The sequence below is a fragment of the Colias philodice genome, chromosome 14 (assembly GCF_061535455.1).
Source record: "Colias philodice isolate Cphi_HAF_F1 chromosome 14, ilColPhil1 Martin Lab GWU primary, whole genome shotgun sequence".
Taxonomy (NCBI): Eukaryota; Metazoa; Arthropoda; class Insecta; order Lepidoptera; family Pieridae; genus Colias; species Colias philodice.
In genome coordinates, this window is record NC_143099.1 from 3,890,793 (window position 1) to 3,915,903 (window position 25,111).

General features: G+C 31.2%; 2 protein-coding genes across 2 annotated transcripts in view; one reads left to right on the plus strand and one right to left on the minus strand.

Annotated features, from left to right (window-relative positions):
* The window catches only part of Oct-TyrR (Octopamine-Tyramine receptor), a 36,051-nt gene extending 17,183 nt beyond the window's left edge, over positions 1–18,868 (plus strand). The window contains exon 2 of the mRNA XM_089703286.1: positions 16,703–18,868. Within this exon, the coding sequence (XP_089559412.1) occupies positions 16,985–18,427 (1,443 nt within the window). The 5' untranslated portion in view covers positions 16,703–16,984 and the 3' untranslated portion in view covers positions 18,428–18,868. The remainder of the gene's footprint in view (positions 1–16,702) is intronic.
* The window catches only part of Ctr9 (RNA polymerase-associated protein Ctr9), a 331,471-nt gene that overhangs the window by 123,489 nt on the left and 182,871 nt on the right, over positions 1–25,111 (minus strand). The window lies entirely within an intron of this gene.

Consider the following 25,111-nt stretch of genomic DNA (forward strand, 5'->3'; position numbering starts at 1 on the left):
CTTAAATATAAAAATAGATGACATTACGAAAACCAAATAACCTATTAAATACGAGGCTTAGATCGTTAAATATATGAGGGACGAAAGCGATCTTACTTTTGATTAAAATTTTCTGCTTATTTAACTAACGTCTGCGATTAAAGGGTTTCAGCGAAACACGTTATATAAGTTCAGATTTAATTAGAAGCAACCAAATAACATTTCAAAACCGGACGAACAGCTGTGGCAAAAGTAGGAAACTGCTTAAATGTAAATAACGTTAATATCATAAATTGAACCTTAAACTTTCTATGTCTACGGATTAAATTCGCAAAATTCCTGAGATCACCTGAATTACCTACCGGAATTTATTAGACGATTTTTACTGTTATTTCGGTTCAAATTACAGCCATATTGAATTTAGTTATTCGGTCAGTGAAATAATAAAATACGTTATGTTCATTCCTTAATGTTGCAATAAATTTTAATGAAGGGGAACAAAATCATAAAATTGGTTATATGGTGATTTAAATATGGCTCAGATTCTAATGCTTTTTTTCGTGTTATAATAATTATACATTAAAGTAACGAATAAAACAGAATGACGTTAACGTAAAATCTCTGGTAACAGTAATAGCACAGTATTACAATATTATTTCCTATAGTAAAAAGAGAATACTATGCAACTCAAATTTTTGTAGCGTGCTGTAAAATGAAGCGTGCGAATATTGGTTTGTTTTGATGTAAAAATTCTGAACAAATCGAGTTTCCAAATCATACTTGACCCAAAAATTCGCCCGTCGGTTTTGTTAAGTAAACACAAAAATGGAATAAGTGACGCTCACAGCCTTCACCGACCACGCATTGAGGTGACTTCAATTTCCTGATTGGCTTTTATTGAAAATTCGGAGGAAAATCCATTTCCGTTTGAAAATTCTTCTGCACTATTTATTCGAAGAACCGTTGACCTGAAAGATTAAATATGGCATAGATTATTTGAACTTTTACGTCAAACTATACTTCAAGCATACTAACTACTATCCCGAACTGATCTAATATCTGATTTTATCGTTTTTTTTTTGGAGAAATTATTCTTCTGCAATCATTATCAAACCTTTTACTTAAACTACATTGTGTTACATTGTATTGTAACAACATTGTTGAAGTTTTAATATGAGTGGCACTTGAGTGGTTGTGATATTTTTAAAACAAAAATAACAAAATTATATATGGAAATTTATTTTAACCTTGCAAGCTTCTTGCAAGAAATTATCTTCAACTAAGAATACAAAATCATTATGGACAGCGTGAGATAAATCAGGATAAATGCAAATTCTATTATATCCCTTACTTTGCAATTCTTATCCCCTTAAGATGCTTGTAAAATCTTTGATACAATATTTTTTTTGGTTTATCTACGTTCCCACAAACATTTATAAAATCAATTATTATTCTTTTAGAAGCGCTTTTAAATCGGGCGAATGCATGTATAGCAGAATATATACATATATACAGATATTTTATTAAGGAATAGTATAAGAAGTGTGAAACATGAAAGTATTAGTTTTTATTACCTAGAAGTATTTTAGCCCTAAATTGGACCATAATTTGAATTTAATTTTAAATTGTAAGAAGAAATCAATGTACAGGAGAGAAAATAAATAAAAAAACCCTTTGCAAATTTCAAGACATTTTTTAAGCAAACAGGATATCAAGTATTTATATATTGTAAAATGAAAAGTAATCCTAATGTGTGAAAGTCGTAAATTCAAGTCGAGTAACAACATCCGCTTTAATAAGGGGTTAAATAAAAAAGGATCTCATTGTAGGGTTGTAACTGTAATCTCTCAGGTTCGATCTAACTGTAAAGACATTAATCTCGGATAAGACCCCAGTAAGAACTCAGCTGACATTTGGGTTAATTACAGATCACAAGATCACAAGTATCAATCGTTTCTAATGCGTTGGAATAATGTTATGTATCAGTTTACTCCAATTAAATTACCTTAATTATGTGTAGTGTATCTCTAATCATACATCATCATTAGCATTAGTGTTAATGTTGTTAGTGGACTACTAACATTTTGGTTCATAATGGGAGTTATGAGTACATCGACGCTATAATTATAGACATGATTACTGTGAAGCAGGTATGAATAAACTGTGCCACATCTATTCGATAACGATTTAGATTAAAATCTGCTTAAAACACACACATATACACACTACCAAATATATAAGTAATACAGGTTTACTATACTCATAACCAATTTTAAAATCAAGCTTCTCAGATCGAATATCTAGCGTTCTCGCTGTATAACTTTTGATAAAAATACGTTTTAAACTAGATTTGATTTTGATTCTATCTGCGGTGAGACTTTAACACAGGTGCGGGATGAAAATGTTTTTACAATTTCACACAATTGTTTATTACAGACGGTTTACGAGTGTAATACGAGAAATTGAAACTATTATATTCAATTCCACTTAACTCAGTTTGGTATTCTGCCAATTTAGATTGGAACTGAGTACAATGACAGTAGCCTGTTCCACTTTTACTATCTTCATATTTTATGATAAAGTTGATAGCAAAATGCGATCTTAACTTTTTGGACTATTTTCTATTTAGTAATAACAAAGAAAAATATACTATGAATATGGTATTGAAGTTATTATTTAAAAAATAACAGTACACACAACCAGAGTTTCTGTTTCTTCTCAAATTTCTTGATATCACATCTACTAAAACATTGAAATATATGAACAATTCTCGTTCTATTTTACTTTCATGCAATACTTACTAAAACCCTCCACATCAACGTTCTTAGCGGCTTAACCTAAATGTGACCGCATTTTGTGTTTAACCGCAACATATTCTAAAGACTGGAAAAAGAGTTGGTATACTATGAATCACCACGAGTCAGGAAAACATTTAAATAACTCTTGAAAAATATATCTTCTGTTTATTAGTTGTTGTATGTAATATATTTAATGATACATTAAAAATATCAAAACAAATACCATAAAAGAAATACAGCATAAATAATGATACATATTTGTTCAGACATAATTAAGGAGATAAATATAAATGGCTGTGACAGCGAAACGCGGAGGAATCAGGGAAAAATTCACAAATTGCGGGGCTGTGATAACTCAAGCAAACATACGCTGATGAACGTCAAGTGTCGTTTGTAGTCTTAACGATACATGTAATAACATAAAATGAGATATTAGCGGTATATTTTTGTTCATGAATCCAAGATGGAAATGAAAAATAAAATCTTTGTAGATTAAATTTCAGATTTTGGATGGATATTTAAAATTACTGCCAGTTTATTGGTTGCAGGTAATGCTAAAGATTTTAATTTTTAATTTTGCTTTTATTTCATTCTTTATTTATAAATAATAATATAGTATAGATAAAGAACCTAAACGCATACACATATTATAAACGAAACGAATAACAGTATTTTCTGATCTACTCGATAGGAGTTTGATTAAAATCCATAGATAGGATATACATATTTGTTTTGCTCTATAAGTAAAAGGATTTCCGATTGTTTTTATATGATAGTTATATTTACGAACTTTTGATATATTTCCAGCTTATTGTAATTTATTAAGGGTAATCTGTAAAGTTTCTGAATTAATGATTGAAGGGTCATATAGATACTAAAGTTTTTCCTGTTAGTAGGTATATAGAGGTTGCATTTTTTGAGAGGTATAATTTAGCACAGAATCATTTTGCAGTCATATTTTTCGAGAGGTTTATGTAAACGTATCCCGGCAAATTATTATCCTTTTGGATGTTGAGTATACAAGGTGCTTCTCTCTTCTGTATTTGGCGCGTTAATTTTGCGCTTTTTTGTATCACACATGGCGGGATAGTAGTCAAACGTCAGCGTATTCAGTACTAAAATATACTGGAATCCTGGTCATCGCTCTTGATCCTGTAAAAAAAAATTAAAGCGTTAGTTAATTTTTAAATATGCTTGTACCAAACGTTAGTCATCAGCTGTACACATTTCTAGCTTATAAATCAGCGTTAATGCTGGTAAAGCGCTTGTATTGAAGCTTCACTACATAGTATAAAACAAAGTCGCTTTCCCTGTCCCTATGTCCCTATGTCCCTATGTCCCTTTGTACGCTTAAATCTTTGAAACTACGCAACGGATTTTGATGCGGTTTTTTTTAATAGATAGAGTGATTCAAGAGGAAGGTTTATATGTATAATAACATCCATTAAATAGTGGAGAAGTACTGTTATTTTTGAGGTTTCTAATGTGATGTCGTAAATTTTTACATTTTTTCCGCTTACATTGCAAACGCAGGCTGAACCCTACGAGTTTTATCAAAATAATGTACTAAGTATTATACACATTGAAAAGGTCTACAGAAAAGTCCGCGATGGTATATGTCTATCTCTTATGGATAACCCACAATAACTTTTTTTTGTCATTTACTTTTTACGACAAATAATGGCTAATTTTCGATGCGATTTTAACCAATACAGCATTAATCCTTAACCAATTAAATACCTTGAATACATTGTTCATTTAATATAGATCTATATGGCCCTTTACATCGTATGATTTAAGTGAATATTTTCGAAGATATTACAGATTTAAAAATTGCGGGACGTAGCGTTTGCGGCGGTCCCGGCCGGCCGCCCGGCTGTCGGGCGAGTCGAGCGGGCCGCTATGTTTTTAATTTTATATACAACGTTCACAGTTTTTCTGTAGTGTATTTTGTATCAGCATTGCACCCGTGCGAAGCCGGGGCGGGTCGCTAGTGTACTAATAAATCAAAGCGCTGTAATATCTCGATAAGTTGTTTGTTGATTTATATTATTATCAATTGCGGATTAATAGAATTCAATTATATTTATATTTTGATGTGCTGTATATTGAATATTTCGAAATTTATATTACGGTGTATTTATATCAAACGAACATAGAATCAGAGCTCTTGCTAGAGCTTTCGTGATCTTTTAGTATAAACGAAAACTCATAATCTGTGTTGTTCATAATTAGAAAATTGCATATGATCTTTTCGGACGCACTAACATCTTTTAGAACAACGAAATAATGTTCTACGCCTGTTTACACTAAAAGAATTTGACATAGTGGTTAGAATGAGCATTCGGTCGTTTGCTGTAAATGCAACGTTATGCTACGATTTATGCCTGATTTCAAAATGTTAAAATTGAGAGGTAAGTAGAACCTGAGCAATACATATATAAATAATTCTATTTGAAAATATATTTTATCACTTTGACACGTTCCATAGGCACTTAAAAGGTATGAATAAATAAAGAGCAAAATGGTACATTGTAAATATTAAATCAAAACTATTTAATTTAACTGGCATAATTACATGGGCGTAGCCACGGTGGGGCAGGGTGGGGCACTTGCCCCACCCTGGCTCTGACCTGGAAGGTACCTAACCAAATCTAAAAAACGTAATTATCTAGGTACTGACTACAAAACTTAATATCCGTTAAAAAATTCTCACTCGAAAGTTGTCAGGCGACACAAAAAAAATGCGATCTAAACAAAAAGCTTGCGCTTCTATGTTACATGATATAAACCACTTTTGGTGCCAGAAAAAGTAGTGTAATATAACTGTTACCCCATTCAAAGCTGTTTTTATTTAGCCAACGAGCACTAAATTTCCCATCCAATTTCACTTTTGTTTTAGGATAAGTTACTGACCATAAAAGCACAAAATGCTGACAGATCCAGGTGGAGCTACGCTCGCAATCTTACATAAAAGTTTTTGGCCGATATCTCGGAAACTATCTATTTTAAGGCAAAAAATATTGGGAATTTTTTTTAGGTAGTAAAATTTTACATCTTTTATACCTTGTAAACTTTTTGTAAAACTTTCCGTTTACGATTTATGGCCTATTTAATGAGCCGGTTAATCATCTTTGGCAAGTAACTCTTTAAATATTGGATTAATCAATGAAATGCATAGGCATTAATATATTATACATATTATGCATTATCAATTTATTAAGATTACTTTATTTGAAACTTTTTTTTCTAATGCTTTTTGAGTTATATAACGTTTGGCGATAAATAGTAAATTTCAAGTTACCTATGTATGTTTCGTATATATTTCGTACAACTAAATAATATTGAGTAGTTATTTTATATTCGGATGCGAAAATAAAATTAAGGAAAATATTTAAAAAAATGTATTAAAAATTTTCTATAAGTAAAAAAAAATCAAAAATTTTGCCGTTTCGGAAACGGTGAAAATCCACTTGCATTGGAAATTTCTTCTTCGTTTTTATTACATCCGTAAAAAAAACTTTTGGCCTGCCACGTCACCCGCCGAGCGGTGGCATTTCTACATTATACGTGGAACAACTCAAAAATTATGGGCACTAGAAAAAAAATTTCAAACAAAACTTGTATAGAATAAAGTGACCTAAAAATATGTACATACATGCATTTTATTCATTAATCCAATATTTTAACGATCAACCGGTTCATCAAATAGGCCATAAACCGTAAATAGTAAGTTTTACAAAAAAATTTACATGGTATAAAATATGCGAAATTTTACTTTCTACAATAAAGTCTAAGCATTTTTTGCCCTAAAGTGGATAGTTTTCGAGATATCGGGCAAAAACTATAAGATGGCGAGCAAAGCTCCACCTGGATCTGTCTGCATTTTGTGTTTTTATGGTCAATAAGTGACCATTAACCTAAAACAAACATTAAATCGGAAGTGCAAGGTTTTGCTTTATTTACTGAGTTATTTAAAATGGTTTCTATTTTCATAGACCTATATTTTATGGTAAAAAGGAATCATATTATTGTATTAGACAGCTGATATACTATATAATATAGGGATGAAATTTGCAACATATATATACGGCTGTAGGTATCTTTTGTTTGTTTTGATTTATTCATTATTATTTCAGCTTGATACCGCCACGCGTTCTTGAAAAAAAAGGTATTTTTAGACAGACAGACAGACGCACAACAAAGTCTGCCTCTCGGTGTCAACACTTTTTCTCAGGAACGCGTAGAGTTATCAAGCTGAAATTTATATGTCTACGGTCTCTTAAAGCTGTGAAAAACTCAAACTTATAAGCCAACGCAATCAAAAGATACAGCCATTTTATGCTGCAAATTATCGCAAATTTCGACATTCGCAAGGAATCAAAACCTACATTGTACTTCCCGTGAACACAGAGTCTTGAAATTGGGTTAAAAGCAATGTCTTATAGCACAGATAAAGGAAAAATTGCTAAAACATACATTTTAGAGTTACAACATAATAAAAAGTAGGTTCGTTCGGAGCCCTCGGTGCGCGACCCCGACTCGCACTTGGCCGGTTTTTTTTTTGCCCCACCCTGTGCCCATGGCTAGCTACGCCCATGCATAATTATAATTTAACTGCAGTAATTGGTTGTAAATATGCATTGCATTTTAAAGAGCATGGTTAATTATATTTTAAACACATTTGTTTCATGTATGAGTAATTATGAAAATAAATAATTTTGGTTTACTTAATTATTTATTTATACAATCAGTGGACGAAGTTAGAAACTAAAATTTCATTAATGCATTTAAATATTGAATAGTTACAGTATTTGGAGAGGTAATTTCGTTTAAAATGTTATACATATATAATATATTTACGTATTTGGTGGCTACTATCACCTACTATGGTCCATGTAGTAGATTTTTAATTATATTTATTTTTATCCTTTATTTTAATACAATGACGTTTGACTGAAAACAAACTCTGGCTACTCATACTAAAAGCTATGCTTTGAATATGATACTTCGAAGTGAGTATGCTATATTTGCCTAGCTTTCCGGCTTGAGGCACTGCGCACTTCAAGTTTTTAAGAAAAAGCCGTTTCCCATACAAACTATCTCCATTTTCACTAGTTTCAACTTTGTTTTAAATTTATGACAAAAATATATGTAGTTTGTAGGTATTTCCTAGGATTCTCTGTTCTTGATAATATTCTCGTTAAAATCGATTCGATCAGACGTGATAAGTTTACAGACGGACTGACGTTCACATTTATAAACATTAAGAGAATTGATCAGAATTTATTACGTCTTTTTACCTCTATAGATCTATTTTAAGCCTTTTGTAATTTATATGTATAAATGTTTTTTCACAGAAATGTTTATTTTTGGCCGTGACATCAATTATTATATATTATTATAAATATAAAAGGAGGTAGAGCCGAAAACATTATTTACTGTGTTTGTATCCGAGATCCAATAACTTTCTTTGAGATGTTATTATTTCTATGATATGACAAGAACTCAATTTCTCTTCAATAAAAATCAAATAACGTGTTTCATATAGTATCACCTTTGGCAATATAAAATACAATTTTCATACAAACTAATATGAACATGTGTGGAAGGAGGCTTGAGACGATATGACATTGTTTATTGAATTAACTAAAACGAGACAACATATTTCTATATTCTTATTTATTAGATTTTTATTTATTATTATTGTAACATTTAAAAAAAAAGAGGTTACAATCCAGCATGTCAGGTAGATGTCACCAGTTATAACGATGTTTTAGAACCCACAAATTTCATTTTTGCACCCTCATCTAGTTAATAAAGTCTACATTTTTTGTCATTGAATACAACATTAATACACCATCAGCTAATTCGATACTGAATATAAAATGAAATAATGTAAGTTTTGACTTTGATATTTAATATTAGTATTAACTTAGTTATTAAAGAACACAAATGTTCGATGCTCTTGTAAAAGTCCCATAAAAATAAATGCCCTTGCCCAAAGGTTCTATAAATCACTGACTAACAATATTTGTACGTAGATATGCAATAACAAAAATATGTCTATTATAAAAATGTAAAAAATCATAAAAAAAGTTTTATTAAAGCTCAAGTAACAGGAATTCTACTCCTGTTTGATATGTTACGCGTATCTAAACTAATATTTTAAAGCTGAAGAGTTTGTTTGTTTGTTAGTTTGAAACTGTTACTGTTACTGGTCCGATGTGATAAATTCTTTCGGTGTTAGATAGCCAATTTATCGAGGAAAACTATAGAGTATATATAGGCTATATATATCATCATGCTAAGACCAACAGGAGCGGAGCAAACCGCGGGGCAAAGCTAGTTTATCTAATAACTTTAAATCCAGTAAATGAAATACATTTTATTCAAACTAAATCTAGTAACGTCGCTGACATATCAAATCTATTTCAACTCGGAATCAACCTCGATTCTGAAATCGATACTCATTTTATATTTTATGCGCTTTTGGATTTCAATATTACAATTTATTAGGAGCTGAATATTGTTCATTGTTCGATGGGCATATTGTTCGATTTTTAATTTACGTAGGTAACTATTAATTCTTAATTATTTACTTCATTAAAAATGAGTTATAAAATTAATGCTTATGACGTAAACATCAAAGGGAAATTACGTAAAACCATTTCTGTGGTTTACAAAAATTAAAATCATACACAAGAGAGCTTTACCGACAAAATCGCAACTCGGGAAAAGCGTCGAAGCGTATGGCTCGGTTCGATTTCAAAGTATTTTTGTTCATGCATTTTCGTTTCAAAAGGTACTCAAATTCCCTGAATTGAAAACAGCTTGCACAATTTACATTATTCAATAATTTAATTGGTTAAATTTATTATAAACTATTAGAAGAAAATAAGTTGATGTGATGTACCTATTCTTGGGGTATTTTAAAGTATTCTTCAAAATGTAAATACTTACATTTTAACATACAAATATTTACTTAAAAGAAAGAAAAGCGTTGCAGTATGCAATATTTTAGATAAATTGTTAAGTTAAATATATCGGATAATTACACCCCTTTTTTGTTATAGGAAACAACATAACAACGAAATAATTTACCTACTTTATCAATATACGTACAATGTACATTCATTGTTCATTGTACTACACGAGTGTTCAATTTCTTAAGGTAATTGGCAAGCGATAGAAAACAAAACATCGAAGGCAGTAACGAATAGCCCGATACACGGTATCCTAATTAATCTCTAGTTTTATTTTCACTTTTAACAAAATTGCATGCACAATTTTCTTGAGTGGTTCCCGTGCGTTGGCTTTTACAAGCGTTCTATATGTTCTGTGTAAACAAAACATTCCGATTCGCAACGATTGTAAAGGAAAACTACTTTGATGCTTTTATGATTTCGTTCTGTATTGAATTTAGTTCACGAAGTCAGTAAATGATAAACAACTTTGAAGGAATGGAATTCCAATAACTTATTATCCATATTAAAAATATACGTATGATAAAATTCTCGAAACAAATAAATGCTAAGTAAATCAAACAGTAGTTCACGATAGTATTTTTGTTACATCAAAGTTTTTCTTATTCTCAGTACAATGTTTCACCTCTGATACAATTATATTCCCGTTGAATTGAGAGAACTCATTTCACGTTTTTCTGAAACAAATAAACCTTCGATAGATATCCGAATAACGGAAAAATGATAAAGATTTCTGTGAGTAAAAGCATTTTTTAGCTCAGTAACCTCGTTTGGTAGCCAAGAAATGAATCGGTAAACTGTTTTTGATATAATAAAAACATCTATGTTTCATCTGCGTAAAAACGAAATATTTGAATGAATATTTCGTTTTTCCTCCGTGTAAGTAATTGTAATAAGTAATAACCAATTTATCAAATGGGAACGAGGTAAATATTTATATTATGTATTTCAGGGTGAGATCAGAATTGTAGGTACCTTTTTCGTTAAATTATTACGTGTTATATGTTCCTAATACTACCTTTTTTCTCGCACAATTGGCACAAATAAATTTTATTTCCGTTTATGAATAAAACATGCATGTAGATATTATGATATTTGTGAGTTAAACATTCATGCAGATATTATGATATCTGTTTTTTTACTAATTGTAAAAAAAAACTTTTCTTTAAGGTACGACAATTATTATATTTTATATTACCTCTACTAGGTACGTACGTATATAAATAGAGTCATCCATGACGCAAACGAAACAAGCAACGTTGTATTGTATTGTAATTGTTGAGAACCGGGATCAATCCCCGTTTTAAGGCTGTGTACGCGGTCCGTGCGCTGTTTGGCTCAAATATGTGATTTTTCAAACCAGATTGTCCATCAACCACTTATCTTACAAACATATGAATTACTAATAATTTTAGGAAATTTTATTGTCTATGTAGTTAGTTAAGAGTTTTTTTCAATTAATACAGTATTTCTGAATACCATCAAGATAACTGATCCGATGATTACTTGATTTCACTTTTAGTGTCAATTTCGAAGCTAAAAATATCTGAAATTGCTGACAGATCTAACACACAATTATTTTTAACTAACTGCAAAAATCCTTATTAAAATAGTTAGTTAAAAGATTTTTTTATTTTGGACTCCTAACTTACGAAATTAAAATCCGAACAATGTGAATTTTTTTAGAAATTATAGTCGACAAAATTATTATTTTCACCAAGATATTTGACTTTATTGAATATAATTTATACATATTGCAATAAAAGAATGTCTTACTTATAAGATAAAATTTAAAAAATCAACTAAGGTACCTCTATTATTTTTCTACAATTTTTTTTAAAGTACTATAAAACACTGCGCGCGACCCGATTAAAATCAGTCGGCAGCGAGCCTTTCCAGAGAGAGGACATGTTGCTCGGCGCTCTCCTGCGGACCTATGCTGTTCATAGTAAAAGGATAGCGCAAGCCGCGATCTATCGTAATAGATCGCGGAGTTTTTGACTTGCGTTAAATAGAATATGCGCTCTTAAACATTAAAAAACAATGTCAATGTTTATAGATACGGAAGACTTACATAACTCCTACTTATTTTTAACTGTGATTCCCGCGTATAAACTGATAACATATTCTCAAGATTATATTGTAATCGTATTATCTCATAACATAGTTTTTCGGCATAAAAATTAGGCGAACAAAAGTTTTTTTAATAAAAACATTCATTTAAGGAACAAAAGCGGTTAATTTTAGACGGTCAAAAGAAAAATTATCAAATAGTTTATACTAAGATACATAGAGTTTGTACAAAATTGCTTCATGCGGTGAAATATGATATCGATCCGGAAATTGAATTTGAAGTCTTCATCTATGTGAAACCAAGCGAACAGTTCTCAACTATTTTTCATCACAACATACTTGCACAAGTAATGCTTTATCTCACAAACTGAATTTTGAGTTTGGTAGATTTATCTCTTTGTTGAAATAAGTACCTATCTAATGCTTTTGCTGTTTACTGTCTTGCATAGTTTAGAGTACCTTCTCGGTATTTTATCTTTTAAAATAATTTTAAAGCCTTTTTTTCGCAAACTCTCATAAAACATTTCCACAAAAAAGGCACAGCTAGAATCAAGTATAGAATATAATAACGGAAAAATTGCTAAAGAAACTAAATAATGTTTGTGAACAGTTTCTCAAGCAGCTTCGGGAATAAAATGCTCATAAAAAGTTTAATAGTGGTCGTTTAAAGTTAGAAAATGGGTGAAATAAATAGTTGCCGCTCATTTGTTCCCGTCAGGCTAACTTTATCTGGCTCTTGTTTTGTTACGAAATAATGACTCAAAAAAGAACTGGTGGTTGACAACTCATTCTTTAATAATCCTGTGTTTCAAGCGTTTTCCTGGACTTAAAGTAATAATTACCTTTTGAAACTAAAGTCGAAAGTACAGAAGTACTTTTACGTCAGTAGAAACTGACGTTTAATTTTGTAAAAGTTTTAGAGTATTTAAACCATTGTGTATTTTATATTTATAACGATTGGAAAACTTCGTTATCGTAAATCTTATTTTACTACAATACAATCAAAAATAAATGTCTAATTCAGATAGCATTCAGAAAAGTGCACTTGAAAGTAATAATGCACAGAACAAAATTTATTTCAACCGTCACATGCAAATTGTATTGTTACACATGTACTACATACACTGTATATTATGTCATTGTGTAGTTCATAAAATGTAACTCAATTTCCTTGCATAGCTTTTCGGAAGGATGTTCTGTCAAAAAGTCTGTCAGTTAACGCGATTCTCTCACATGGCTAACGACCAAGTTGGAACTTGAAATGTTGGAGACGTGTGATTGACGTCTTTATTATCAAGTTAAGCGTAATTATATTGAGTGGCATACAAGTATATTGTTAAAAGATTTTTTTAGGGATAAATATTCGATTTGTTTTTATTAGTTTATCTTTATCAAGAAAATGACATAAAATATTCAACCGTTTGATAGATGACCGTACATACGTACAAAAATTAATAAATAAAAATAGTGTTATCTACCAATAACGACAAGTTAATGAGCAAAAACAAAAAGTAATGTGCTTGAATTAATGTACATCGATGAATTTTCAATGATATATTCATGAATATTGATGCTTCAATTTATATTTCATATATCGATAATAGAATCAATATTTGCCTTGGATGTATATACCCTTGCAAAATGTCAGTCCAATTTTATTAGCTTCGTGATAAGTACGTCGATGAAATTCGACTTTATTGATATCCAAATGTAAAAGCGTTTGTAAGAAAATTGAATTTTCTTCTAACGTGTTATTTTGAATACGTCGAAGATATAATGGTTGGTATGGTGTGTTACGTCGAAAAACGTATTTGTGTACGTCCCTATTCGAAAGCATGATTAAGTATACAACCCAAAAGATTTTATAAATTTTTGAAGTGAAACTTCTTTATCGGGGTTGGAAAAAAATTTAGTGTAACATTTTTCCGTTACGCGCCATCTTGTTTTTATCCCTACCACGCGTGATTGACGTATTTCTGTAAAGTTGCATATAGTAAATTATTTTTTGGAAAATAAGGTCATAAAGAAGTTTCACTTCTTCCGTGTGTACACTAGTACACGCACACATTTTTTTTATATTAGGTAACTGCATATTGGGCTAACTGTAGATATATCTTTAGATATATCTGTTTTCTTAGGTATACCTAAGAAAACAAATATGTGATCGCTTTTATCACAAAAGAATACGTTGCTTTAAAAATATTTTCTTATTCGAATCTTATTAACATATTTTAACGGCCCATTCAATACAAACGTATTCACCAAGATTTTATCATTTTACATATTGTATATTTGAACAGAGTATAAAAGAAACGCTCTTCTATAGGGTACTTTTTCAATTCGATGAAAAGTTTCTGTATTGGAAAAGCTGTCAGAATACGGTAAAATACTTAGCCCAAAATTATTATATTTAAGCCTAGCTTTGACGGAATTATTGATAAACTTATTCACCGGAGCGACGTTATTGGATAGGTTCGGTATGAAAGTATAATGACATTATGAATTAAATACTTTCACATAGCCAGAATATACACCTGCGATTTAATTATATAACTTTATTTTGACGGATCTTTTCAATTATAAAATAATTCTGATGATTTTGATTTAATAATATAATCACGAATCGTATCTATTAAATTTATTCGTAACTAAATATAATCTGTGTACGACAAATACCTGAGAGAAAACTGAAATGTTGAAATAACATTTGCTCATAAATGTTAAGTTGTGTAGCACAAAGTGACCACATCAGAGCTTGTTTACTGACTTAGGTATACTTATCCTCTTATTCCAGCTTCTTGAGAAATTGTTTGAGCGAAACGTTTTATTTAAGAAATAAATAAATCTGAATTTAGGAAACTTGCGATGTTATGCTTCAAATAAATATGATAGAGCTTCGATTTATATTTGTTGGCTTATTTAGTTAGTTATCTATAGTTTAATACTTCTGTGTACGATAAACGAGGCGATGATAGAAATAATAACAATATTCGAAGAGTCAATATTAACTATTTAGAATAATAACATGATTTTTAAATGAATACAAGTAAGTATTGGCTTACTAATACGCAAACGAATCACACTGGAATTATTATGTGAGTACCGGTCCAGTGAACAATTAAAAAGATCCAATACTGTTATCATGGACGGGTGATATCCAAACAACATCATAATATTGTGTTTAAGCAAAACAATTTCAGTTGTTTATTAAGGTCTAAGCTGAAACCAAACATTGTTACCGATTAAGCGACCTTTTAACAAGGTTTCAAAGGGCAGATATAAATAAGAATATAAAAGATCAAAGGTAACCTTTAACATTTGGGTACGTGGTATCTATCACAAGTCAATGTCGTCACAATGTTCCTCATAACTTATCTCATCAAACAAAAAGTTTTTATCGTAAAACAAAACAATACCTGAAGATTCTCTTAATTTGGTGTATTTATAGACAGCATTTAAAATTAATGCTTTATTACGTGAAATTGTGTGTCTTCGCCTCCATTTGATATTATGAAATATTTCATTAAGTCTCATTCTTCCGCAAATTTGTACTTTAAAGCTGTGACGCGAGAAATTCATTAAGTGAATTGTATATTAAATTCACTGTTAAATATAATAAAAATGCCTTTGTCTTGGTATTAACGAACATGGCGTAATGAAACATCATATTTTTGTGTCGTTTGAAGGATTTTAAATATACCACTTGATAACAAATTGTACATTATATCAATACACAATACACATGATACACATACAGTACATCATATTGGTATATATAGTTATTAATAATATATATGGTTTCACAATAATCTGACTGGAAATTGGATACCGAAGATCTACATAATTATTTCATCGATGTATTAAATTCAAGACTCAAAATGTTGTACCCCTGATTAGATTCACTACAATTTAGTTGATATCATAGCATCTCAAAAGCATAAGCATATATTCCACTACCCTAGCTATATGTATAATGCACAAATAGTCACTATAACAATTAAAGTGTTCGTAACACGTACAACAAATTTCTTGTAGCACTTATTCGGAATTCTGTAATCTTATTGACCTCGACGCTACGTGGTTATTGGTTTTCATCGAAGTAATGGAGATAATACATTGGAAGAGACAGAGTATACTTTACATGGAACAAGCTAAAAAATAGTCAATCTTCTATTTAATATCATGTAGAAATGTTTTATGGAAGGCACTTTATTTCACACATTCCGTAGACTTTATAGCGTACTGAATGAATATCATTCGTAGAAATATTAAAAGCGCAATAGAAAATATAATATTAAAATGAGGAACTACTATTTATAAACGTATATATAATTAAAAATTATTTTAATTATGCTTACTCACATAATAATATGCATAATATTGTTAATGATTTGATCATTAACGATAAACCTGCTAAACCTATATTTTTACACATATCCAACCACTAGCATATTTCGAAAGAAACTGTTATATTTTATGTAAGTCTAAACAAAGAAAATATTACTGAGAATACATTTTTATCATACAAAAATAAACAAAGGCAGTAAAAACAAATTGATTTTAGACCCGCAAAACCGAGGAAATATGAAGATGTTAGAGATAGGTGTTTCGCGACTCAAGCCGTTCCTGTCAAATCCACACGCAGCTTCATATTTTATAAACGCCTCGGGCAAACTGAAGATATTATCACAGCGAATATTAAGTATCTCTAAAAATCAGAACCTAGTATTATACGGATGATTTAATACGAATAATATATCGCGCAAAATATTCCTTTGTCTAGAAATAAGATTCAGGTTAGGGCTTATATCATGTTGGGAGTGTTTTATGAACGAGAATCTAACGTGTATTTTCTGTTTGTTTCAGATATTGTCACAAAAAGGATAAAAAGAACACATTCAGCTTTTAGAGGTAAATGCAACAAAACAACGAAGCGATTTTGCGAGTTGACTTTGAAACTCGCTATGGCATGCAGTGAATTTTGTATACGAAGATGATTTAATCGTCAATATAATATAAAATGGAATGTTCATTCTTCGCTTACTATAATCCAAAAGCCAATAAACATTATTTTCGGAAGTGCCATGTGAGAATATTCTCAGACAATGTTAATAAAGCGACTTGAAATGAAGCTAGAATATTAATAAAATGGGTCAGACTAACACGCATGTCTATAATAATTACACTTCATCAAATTACTCGCAGCCCTATGACATAATTGAGTTGGATAAAGACGATTGTGCGGTCGCTGATGATCCTAAATATCCTAGTAGCTTGGGGATTACGCTTGCCGTGCCAGAATGGGAGGCTATTTGCACAGCCATTGTTCTCACTCTAATTATTATATCTACGATAGTTGGTAACATCCTCGTAATTCTCAGCGTGTTTACGTACAAACCACTGCGAATAGTTCAAAATTTCTTCATTGTGTCACTCGCTGTAGCCGATCTAACCGTTGCAATATTAGTCCTACCGCTAAACGTCGCTTATTCAATATTAGGACAATGGGTTTTCGGAATTTATGTGTGCAAAATGTGGCTGACCTGCGACATAATGTGCTGCACGTCATCGATTTTGAACCTGTGCGCCATCGCTTTGGACAGATATTGGGCTATTACCGACCCTATAAATTACGCCCAAAAAAGGACCTTGGAAAGGGTGCTCTTAATGATCGGTATAGTATGGGTGCTATCTCTCATCATTAGCTCCCCACCATTGTTGGGATGGAATGATTGGCCAGAAGTGTTTGAGCCCGACACGCCTTGTCGATTGACATCGCAGCCGGGTTTCGTTATATTTTCCTCGTCCGGATCATTTTATATTCCTTTAGTTATAATGACGGTGGTATACTTCGAAATATATTTGGCAACGAAGAAAAGATTAAGAGATCGCGCAAAAGCTACAAAAATAAGCACTATTTCAACTGGTAAAAGCAAATACGCAGCAAAAGATAGTGATCATCATGACCAAGATTCCGTTAGTTCCGAGGCTAATCATAATGAACATCAAGGTGTCACGCGCCTTGTATCTGATAACGAGAAGAAGAAAAAGCCCAAAAAACAGCCACAAGCTAAGAAAAAACCAGCAAAACGACGCTACTGGAGTAAAGATGATAAATCACAGAACAAATTAATCGTCCCTATATTATCAAATGAAAATTCTGTCAGCGACATGGTAGATAATCCGGAAAATCGTAACACGTCTTCAGAAAGTAATTCCAAAGAGACGCACGATGAAGATATAGAAATCATGGAGGCTGGCTCCACTAAATCACACAAACGTCCTAAACCTAATCAACAAAATACCGTTTATCAGTTCATTGAAGAAAAGCAAAGAATCTCATTAACTCGTGAGCGGCGAGCTGCCAGAACTCTTGGAATAATAATGGGAGTGTTTGTCGTATGTTGGCTCCCATTCTTCGTCTTATATCTCGTGATACCGTTTTGTTCGAGCTGCTGCCTATCAAACAAGTTCACAAACTTTGTTACATGGCTCGGGTATGTAAATTCCGCTCTCAACCCTTTAATATATACGATATTTAATATGGACTTTAGGAGAGCGTTCAAAAAATTGCTTTGTATAAAGCCGTGACGTGTGCCAAGAAATAAAGTGTAAATAATTAGGTAGTATAGAAAATGTAATTTATTTATTGAACTTCTTATTTGCTCAATATAAGATTGGTGGTTGATGTAAGCTAGTTAGTTAACAAAGTATTATACTATGTATGTATGGGAATATCGATAATTTATGAAATAAAATACTAATTGGATGTAATATTCTTCTCTAAATTGTAGGAATAAACTTTAACTACTAGGCTGTTGTATAATAATGAGACAATTGTGTAAATTTTAGATGTAAAATTTTGTGCATAGCACGTTACGTAGATGATTGTAATATTCAATTTATTCCATTCATGTTATCGAATATTAAACCCAACGAAAAATGTAGTGTAAATATTTATTGTCATGTAAATATCTTGACTTCGTGTAAAAATAATTTAAAACTTTTAATCTGTAATAACCTAGAATAATAATAACTAGTAAAAAAACGATATTTATTTGTTAGTATTTTAAAGGTAAAACCTTATGTTCCTTTAAATTTTATAAATTACTTTTATAAAGTATATCCCTTTGAAATAATTTGAGCCCTTATTTAAAAGGGATATTAGAGTTTCAAAGTTTATGTTTGTTGTTCTTGATTTTTTATAATAAAAGGATAAATTTACTTTGTGTTTTCATTACCTATCTTGTTTATCTGACAAAATTAATAAAAGAGAAGAAAATAGGTAAGACCGTAAGAGATACCTTAAGAGGAAAAATACCTACACAGAAATTGCTATTATGATAAAGGCTAACGTTAAATCTCTGATGTATTTATTATTTATTATCGTTACCAAATAACATCTGCTCTATAAATACCTAACCCAACATCGCTTCAACTTACGAGAATTCGTATCAAATATAAAACGGGCGGTAAAAGTATTAAGAGATTATATTTTTTCGTATTATGAGTCTCTCGGGTAGGATTGCGCGATGTTTTGAACTTACTGAAGATAAAATATTCTTCTTCATACATAATTATACGGTTGAGGCTTGTAATGTTTTGATTATTTGAAGAGAGGATTTTGTTTTCTTGTTCGCCTTTATTTAACCAACCCAACTCGTTGAAGAATCAAGCTTCAAATCAACAATTCTTTTTAGTACTTCAGTTATTTACTTTTAATATCTTGTCAAGTATCGTTTGTAAGAAATATAAAAATATAATCAAAGTATAAGTAAAACATTTCGTCAAGGAAATTTTATTTTACATTACCAAATTTAATTTATGAATAGTTTGATTGACACTAGTCTCGGAGAATCCCCTTTCTGAATTATAAATGTATGAAACTCATATACTGTTCATAATACTTCAAAATATACGCTGAAACTATTCTCTTCTATTCGACAAATCTTGTTCAACCACGAGTGAATAGATAGAACTTTGTTATATAAGTTAGCTTCAAACTTGTCATGTAGATTTCATTTATTTAACTATGTTTAAATTTTGGCTAACCATACCGGTTTAATCTTGTCTTAACGAATTCCGAGACTTCATTATAATATTTGAAAGGAAATGCTTGGTGTAATGTGTGTTGTTAATAGTTGTAGATGTGTCATCCGAAAAGTTGCTCAGCATTAGTAATCTCATTAAAAACTGTTTATTTGTTAGAGTATTATCGAAACTACGGAAAATTTTTCGTTATGTATATTATTTATTGTAATTATTAATGTTGAGTTAATTGGTACCTAACTTAATGTTACAAATTTTGACGGGATTCCCCTCGAGGAGATACTTCTATTTCAAAACAGTTTTAAAATTAAAAAAAATATAAGCAACCTTCTGATGTAAATTTAGGTATCAAGTAAATTGCAATTATCTTCAAAGTAATATCCTTTCTTACAAAATCGCTAACTTCGTTAAAAAGACAACAAGGACCTTTAATTTTCGACCTCATTAGTCGCGTAACAATTCACTCCCTTTATTTTTATAGCTAGATAAAAAAACTTGTATTTTAGTAACAAAGATTTTGACACCGCTGGAGGGCTAACAAGCTTAGAACTCCTTATTATCAAGACAAGAAAGACATCCAGAATAATATTATGATAATTATGTTTTATGTTTCTCAACAACATTTCTGATATTATAACAAAGGTAACATATTTTTTTATGGAAAAGTTGTTTATTTTAATGTTGTTTGTATTGTATGTGTAATTCCAGTACTTACTTTATTTATAACTATTAAAGAAGAAAATTAATTAATTAAATGTTAAAGGCTTTCAATGTGGTTAAGCCTAATAAATGAATTTTATATAGCAATGAAATAAGACTATAAATAAACAATTATTATCATTCCAAAATCATCAAAGCATATATTATATACTCGTAGGCTACGCGTTTTCTATGTAAGAAAATATGAAAATAACTATTTATATAGATATTGAAAGCTAAAACCTATTAAACTATATCGAGTAAAAGATGAATGCATATGCTATCTTTCACGACTTAATTTAGTTAGAGAGGATAAGACACAAGAACACAACTCTGAGTTAGCCTTTGTTTTAACTCCAAGACGATTTAATCAGTTAAAACGAGCTTAGGGAATAATCCAGAGATTCTGAAATCTGCATTCTTTGCCTCATAATCCTGCCCCGGGGTGGTTTTAGCATTGCGACCAGCCACAGAATACATAATGGGATGTCTATTTAATAATAATTAAAGAGGTATTCGGCTGCTTTGAAGAGTAAAGAGTAAATTAACATGAAACAAAATTGCTTTATTTTTATTAAAGCGATATTGATCCAATTATTAATAAGTAATTTCTCCGTAGATATAATACCGATCTAACTTATTGTGTCATACTTTATATAAATTGTGGGCTAGTTGTATCCCATTTTCATAATTCATTTGAATTGTACAGAGCTTATTAGCAAAAACTATATAGACAAAAGAAGATAAACTCTCTTACAATATAATTTACATATTCGCTTCGCTTCTTTCCGCCGGATTTAGTTTCGTATTTTTTCTGTATTAAAGTAGTAATGAAACAATACTAGATTTAATATTATCGCATTACTTTAAATGATATAAATCTATGGATCACAGACAAAACATATTATATAAAGATCGGCGACAAAATATCTTATTAAGATGTGGTATTTCGGTGCCTTACACCCATTTTCTCTGCATATACCTAATGCTATACAGTGTACAAAGTTTTTTTACAATCACGCTGATAAGAATTTGTATTTCGGTGACCATGGCATGGAACCAGAGATGCGGGTACCACATTACTATCAATAATAATCGTTTTAAAATATCATATTTTTCACTTGGAAACAGAAGTCCTGCGTCAAACCTTTCTTTATATGAAATGGGTAAGTTTTTATGAGTATGGTTGTAAGAAAAAATAACTTCTATTTTATATTTTAAGTAAGGTAGTTACTATATCCATTCACAATGAACCAGAATGATACTTTAAGAATCCGTAAAAGCTTAGATATTGTACAAGAAAAAAGCACTTTTAGCACGATGGCGGAAATAACTAGTGTATCGTAGAAAAACGTTGAGCATTGTAACTTTCAGAGCCTGCACCATTGTAGTTAATACAATAGTTACGGAAACATGGGCCAATTATTAAAAACAATAGAAACTTGACTTTCTTTTATAAGAGTTAACTTTAACATTCACATATATAAACATTTTTTTTTAATAAATTGTCCAAGTTTTGTTATCTTAGTAAGCAAGTTACTAAATTAAATTTAAATTATTTATAAATTCAACGAAATGCATACAAAATGATACAATTATTATATTATGGTAACGTTTATCAATTATTTCTGTTATTCAAACTTTGAGATTCCAAACCCAATTTATGCTCTTTGCTTGATACTATTTAATTTATTAAACACTTGACCGTAATTTGAAGCTTACTTATTGAGAAGGTACCTAGCTTTTTCCGCCTATTTTCCCTCTCTTTCTCGTTGTATATATGCTATCTCTCTCGCACACGGCACACCTCCCACCAGGTGGCGCGGCCGGCGCACGATAATGTGCAGGCGCTTGATCTTCTTCATTGGCGTCTAGCTTCCGCCGCGAGAAGGTTGTCTACAAGACTACAACCTTGGTGCTATTAAGTATTAAGTATTGCTTAAAGCAAGTGCTAAAAGTGTTAAAAAGTGTATCCCGTCGGATCGGTACAGTGAGTTATTTTTACATCTATTCTAATAATATTTTACTTAAAAATGAGTAAAAATCTTTAAAGTCAACGGTATAATCGTTGGACTTTATTTAAAATGCTGAGGTTTTTAATGTATCCTTCAGCAATAGTTTATTTTTCAATATGCTTAAATACTTAATAGCATGAATAAAGATATTTTAACGATACAACCGTTACATTTTACTTGAAATAGTAACTTTTCTTTTGAAATATTTCATTATGCAATATGTACTAATTAATATTTGAATTTTTAATACTGTGAGTAAAGCTATTTTAACGGTGTTACCGTTCGGCTTTACTCGAATCGTTAATATTACTTTTGTGATTATTTGATATGATATATCAAATACCCTCTCTTGTATATAGATATTTTTAATATTTTATTTCATTTTTAATAATGTGTTTTTATTACAAGGGTACAAGTGAATTTTTCGTGGAAAAATTACAATTAATACTTAGTATGGATATGAGCCAACTCAAAGCTTTACAGGCATACAATCCATTGCTACGACTTTATTACATTGTCGTTATCGCTAGGAACGGTTCGGAATTCCTATCATAGTTTATTACTAAAAATTATCGAACGAGATGAGTCAGCTCCAAGAAGTCACGACATGTCAGAACACGTTGTGATATTATTTTATAAATCGTACGGGAGTTACCGCTCAACTGAATAATGATGGAATTCGCTCATGTATAGTAGATACGTACCATGAATGTTCCACACATTCAAAACTATCCGTAGTCTATACGTGTCCTTTTATGAGTATTATTCTGATCCGTTTTTATGTGAAAATAGACATATTACACACGGCTAATTTGATTGAAAATTACGTTTCCTATGTTCAAATGATGCAACTTTTTTGTTAAAACGAGTAAGTACCAAAAATTTTACAATTAAATTCTTTGGTTTACTGAACTTGTGCTGAAAGGGTTATCGTATAATAATTATCGAGATATCTTAATATAATTAATTAGATTTAGATACACTTATTTCAAAGGATTTACAATTCACTTCTAACGTTTTAGAATAATATTATAAACGTGTACACCTTGACAAAAAGTAAAAAATTGCGGGTGAGTGGAGATTATTTTGTGCAATTAAATATTATAACGTCCTACGACGGTATGGTTGCGTTCGTAAGGAATGTTAACGGATATAAAGCAACTAAATGTTACATCGATTGCATGAACAAAAATAAATATGAATCGAAGTTCATTTTAAAATTTAGTGAATTGATTTGAATTATGAATTTATTAAATGTCGCTAACATTGGAAAATAAGTTAAAGGACCTTGTTAATTGCTATATTATTTAAATGATTATTTACTGCTATTTTTATATTAGCACTAAGGTGTATTCTTGCTCGAAGCAGAATACATAAATGTGGCCACTACTCCTCGCAGGGGTTAGCCAGGTCAAATTCACCCTCGCAGGGTGTCTCTTAAGCATTTTTTGGCAGGCCCTACTTATTTCTAGTTACAAACATCCCTCGCGCAGCTGTCGCTCGCAGGGAAATGGTGCAAATATATATCGGCCCTCGCGGGGCTTTGATTACAATCGTCCCTCACGGAAAAGATGGTGCGAATATATATCAGCCCTCGCGGGGCTTTGATTACAACCGTCCCTCATGGAGAAATGGTGCAAATATATATCAGCCCTCGCGGGGCTTTGATTACAACAGTACCTCACGGAGACATGGTGCAAATATATATCAGCCTTCGCGGGGCTTTGATAACAACCGTCCCCACGGGGAAATGGTGCAAATATATATCAGCCCTCGCGGGGCTTTAATGGCGATTGGTGCAAATATACAAAGGATTGATCATTAAAATGATCATAGATATTTGCTTTTGTCAACGAGGACCCACGAAAGAAGTTTTGGATATGACCGTATCGGATCTTCACTCTTCTAAGGTAGGTAGAAAAAGGTTTTGAAATCTACTTCACAGTGGGCAGTATAGTAAATGACCTAATAAAATACAATAAAGGTTAGATACGTCAAATAATGGGCGCATGAAATTGATACTTCGTATCCTAAAAGTTTACGCTTCAGGAATCAGGAAACCACCATTGGTTTACCAATTATGGAAATTGGAATTGAACAAATTGTATTTACCAATGCAAAGCCTAATCACAACAAAGGAAGGCGAGTCGGATCAAATATCATCTCGCAGATGATTTGTGGCGGTGGTTTCGAGGATTGTCACCAAGCCTTGTGTCAACGGTATGTTTGGTATCGTAATTAAATGGCACTAGCCGACCAATTTTCATATACAAACATCGGAAGAGATTTTTTAATCGCAAAGCGATTGAATGTAACAAATGACGATTGATTACGTATAGTTGACCTCTCATAGGCCTATTTTAGTTGCCCGGTCTTGTAGGCAATTTATTTGACTCGTTTTTCAACCCATTTGACCTCATTATTGCACCCATGAGATTTTTCTTCGGGGCTCAAACAATAAATCGCTGAGGGATTAGGATAATCGTTTGTTAGACAAGTTTTTTGTCATCCC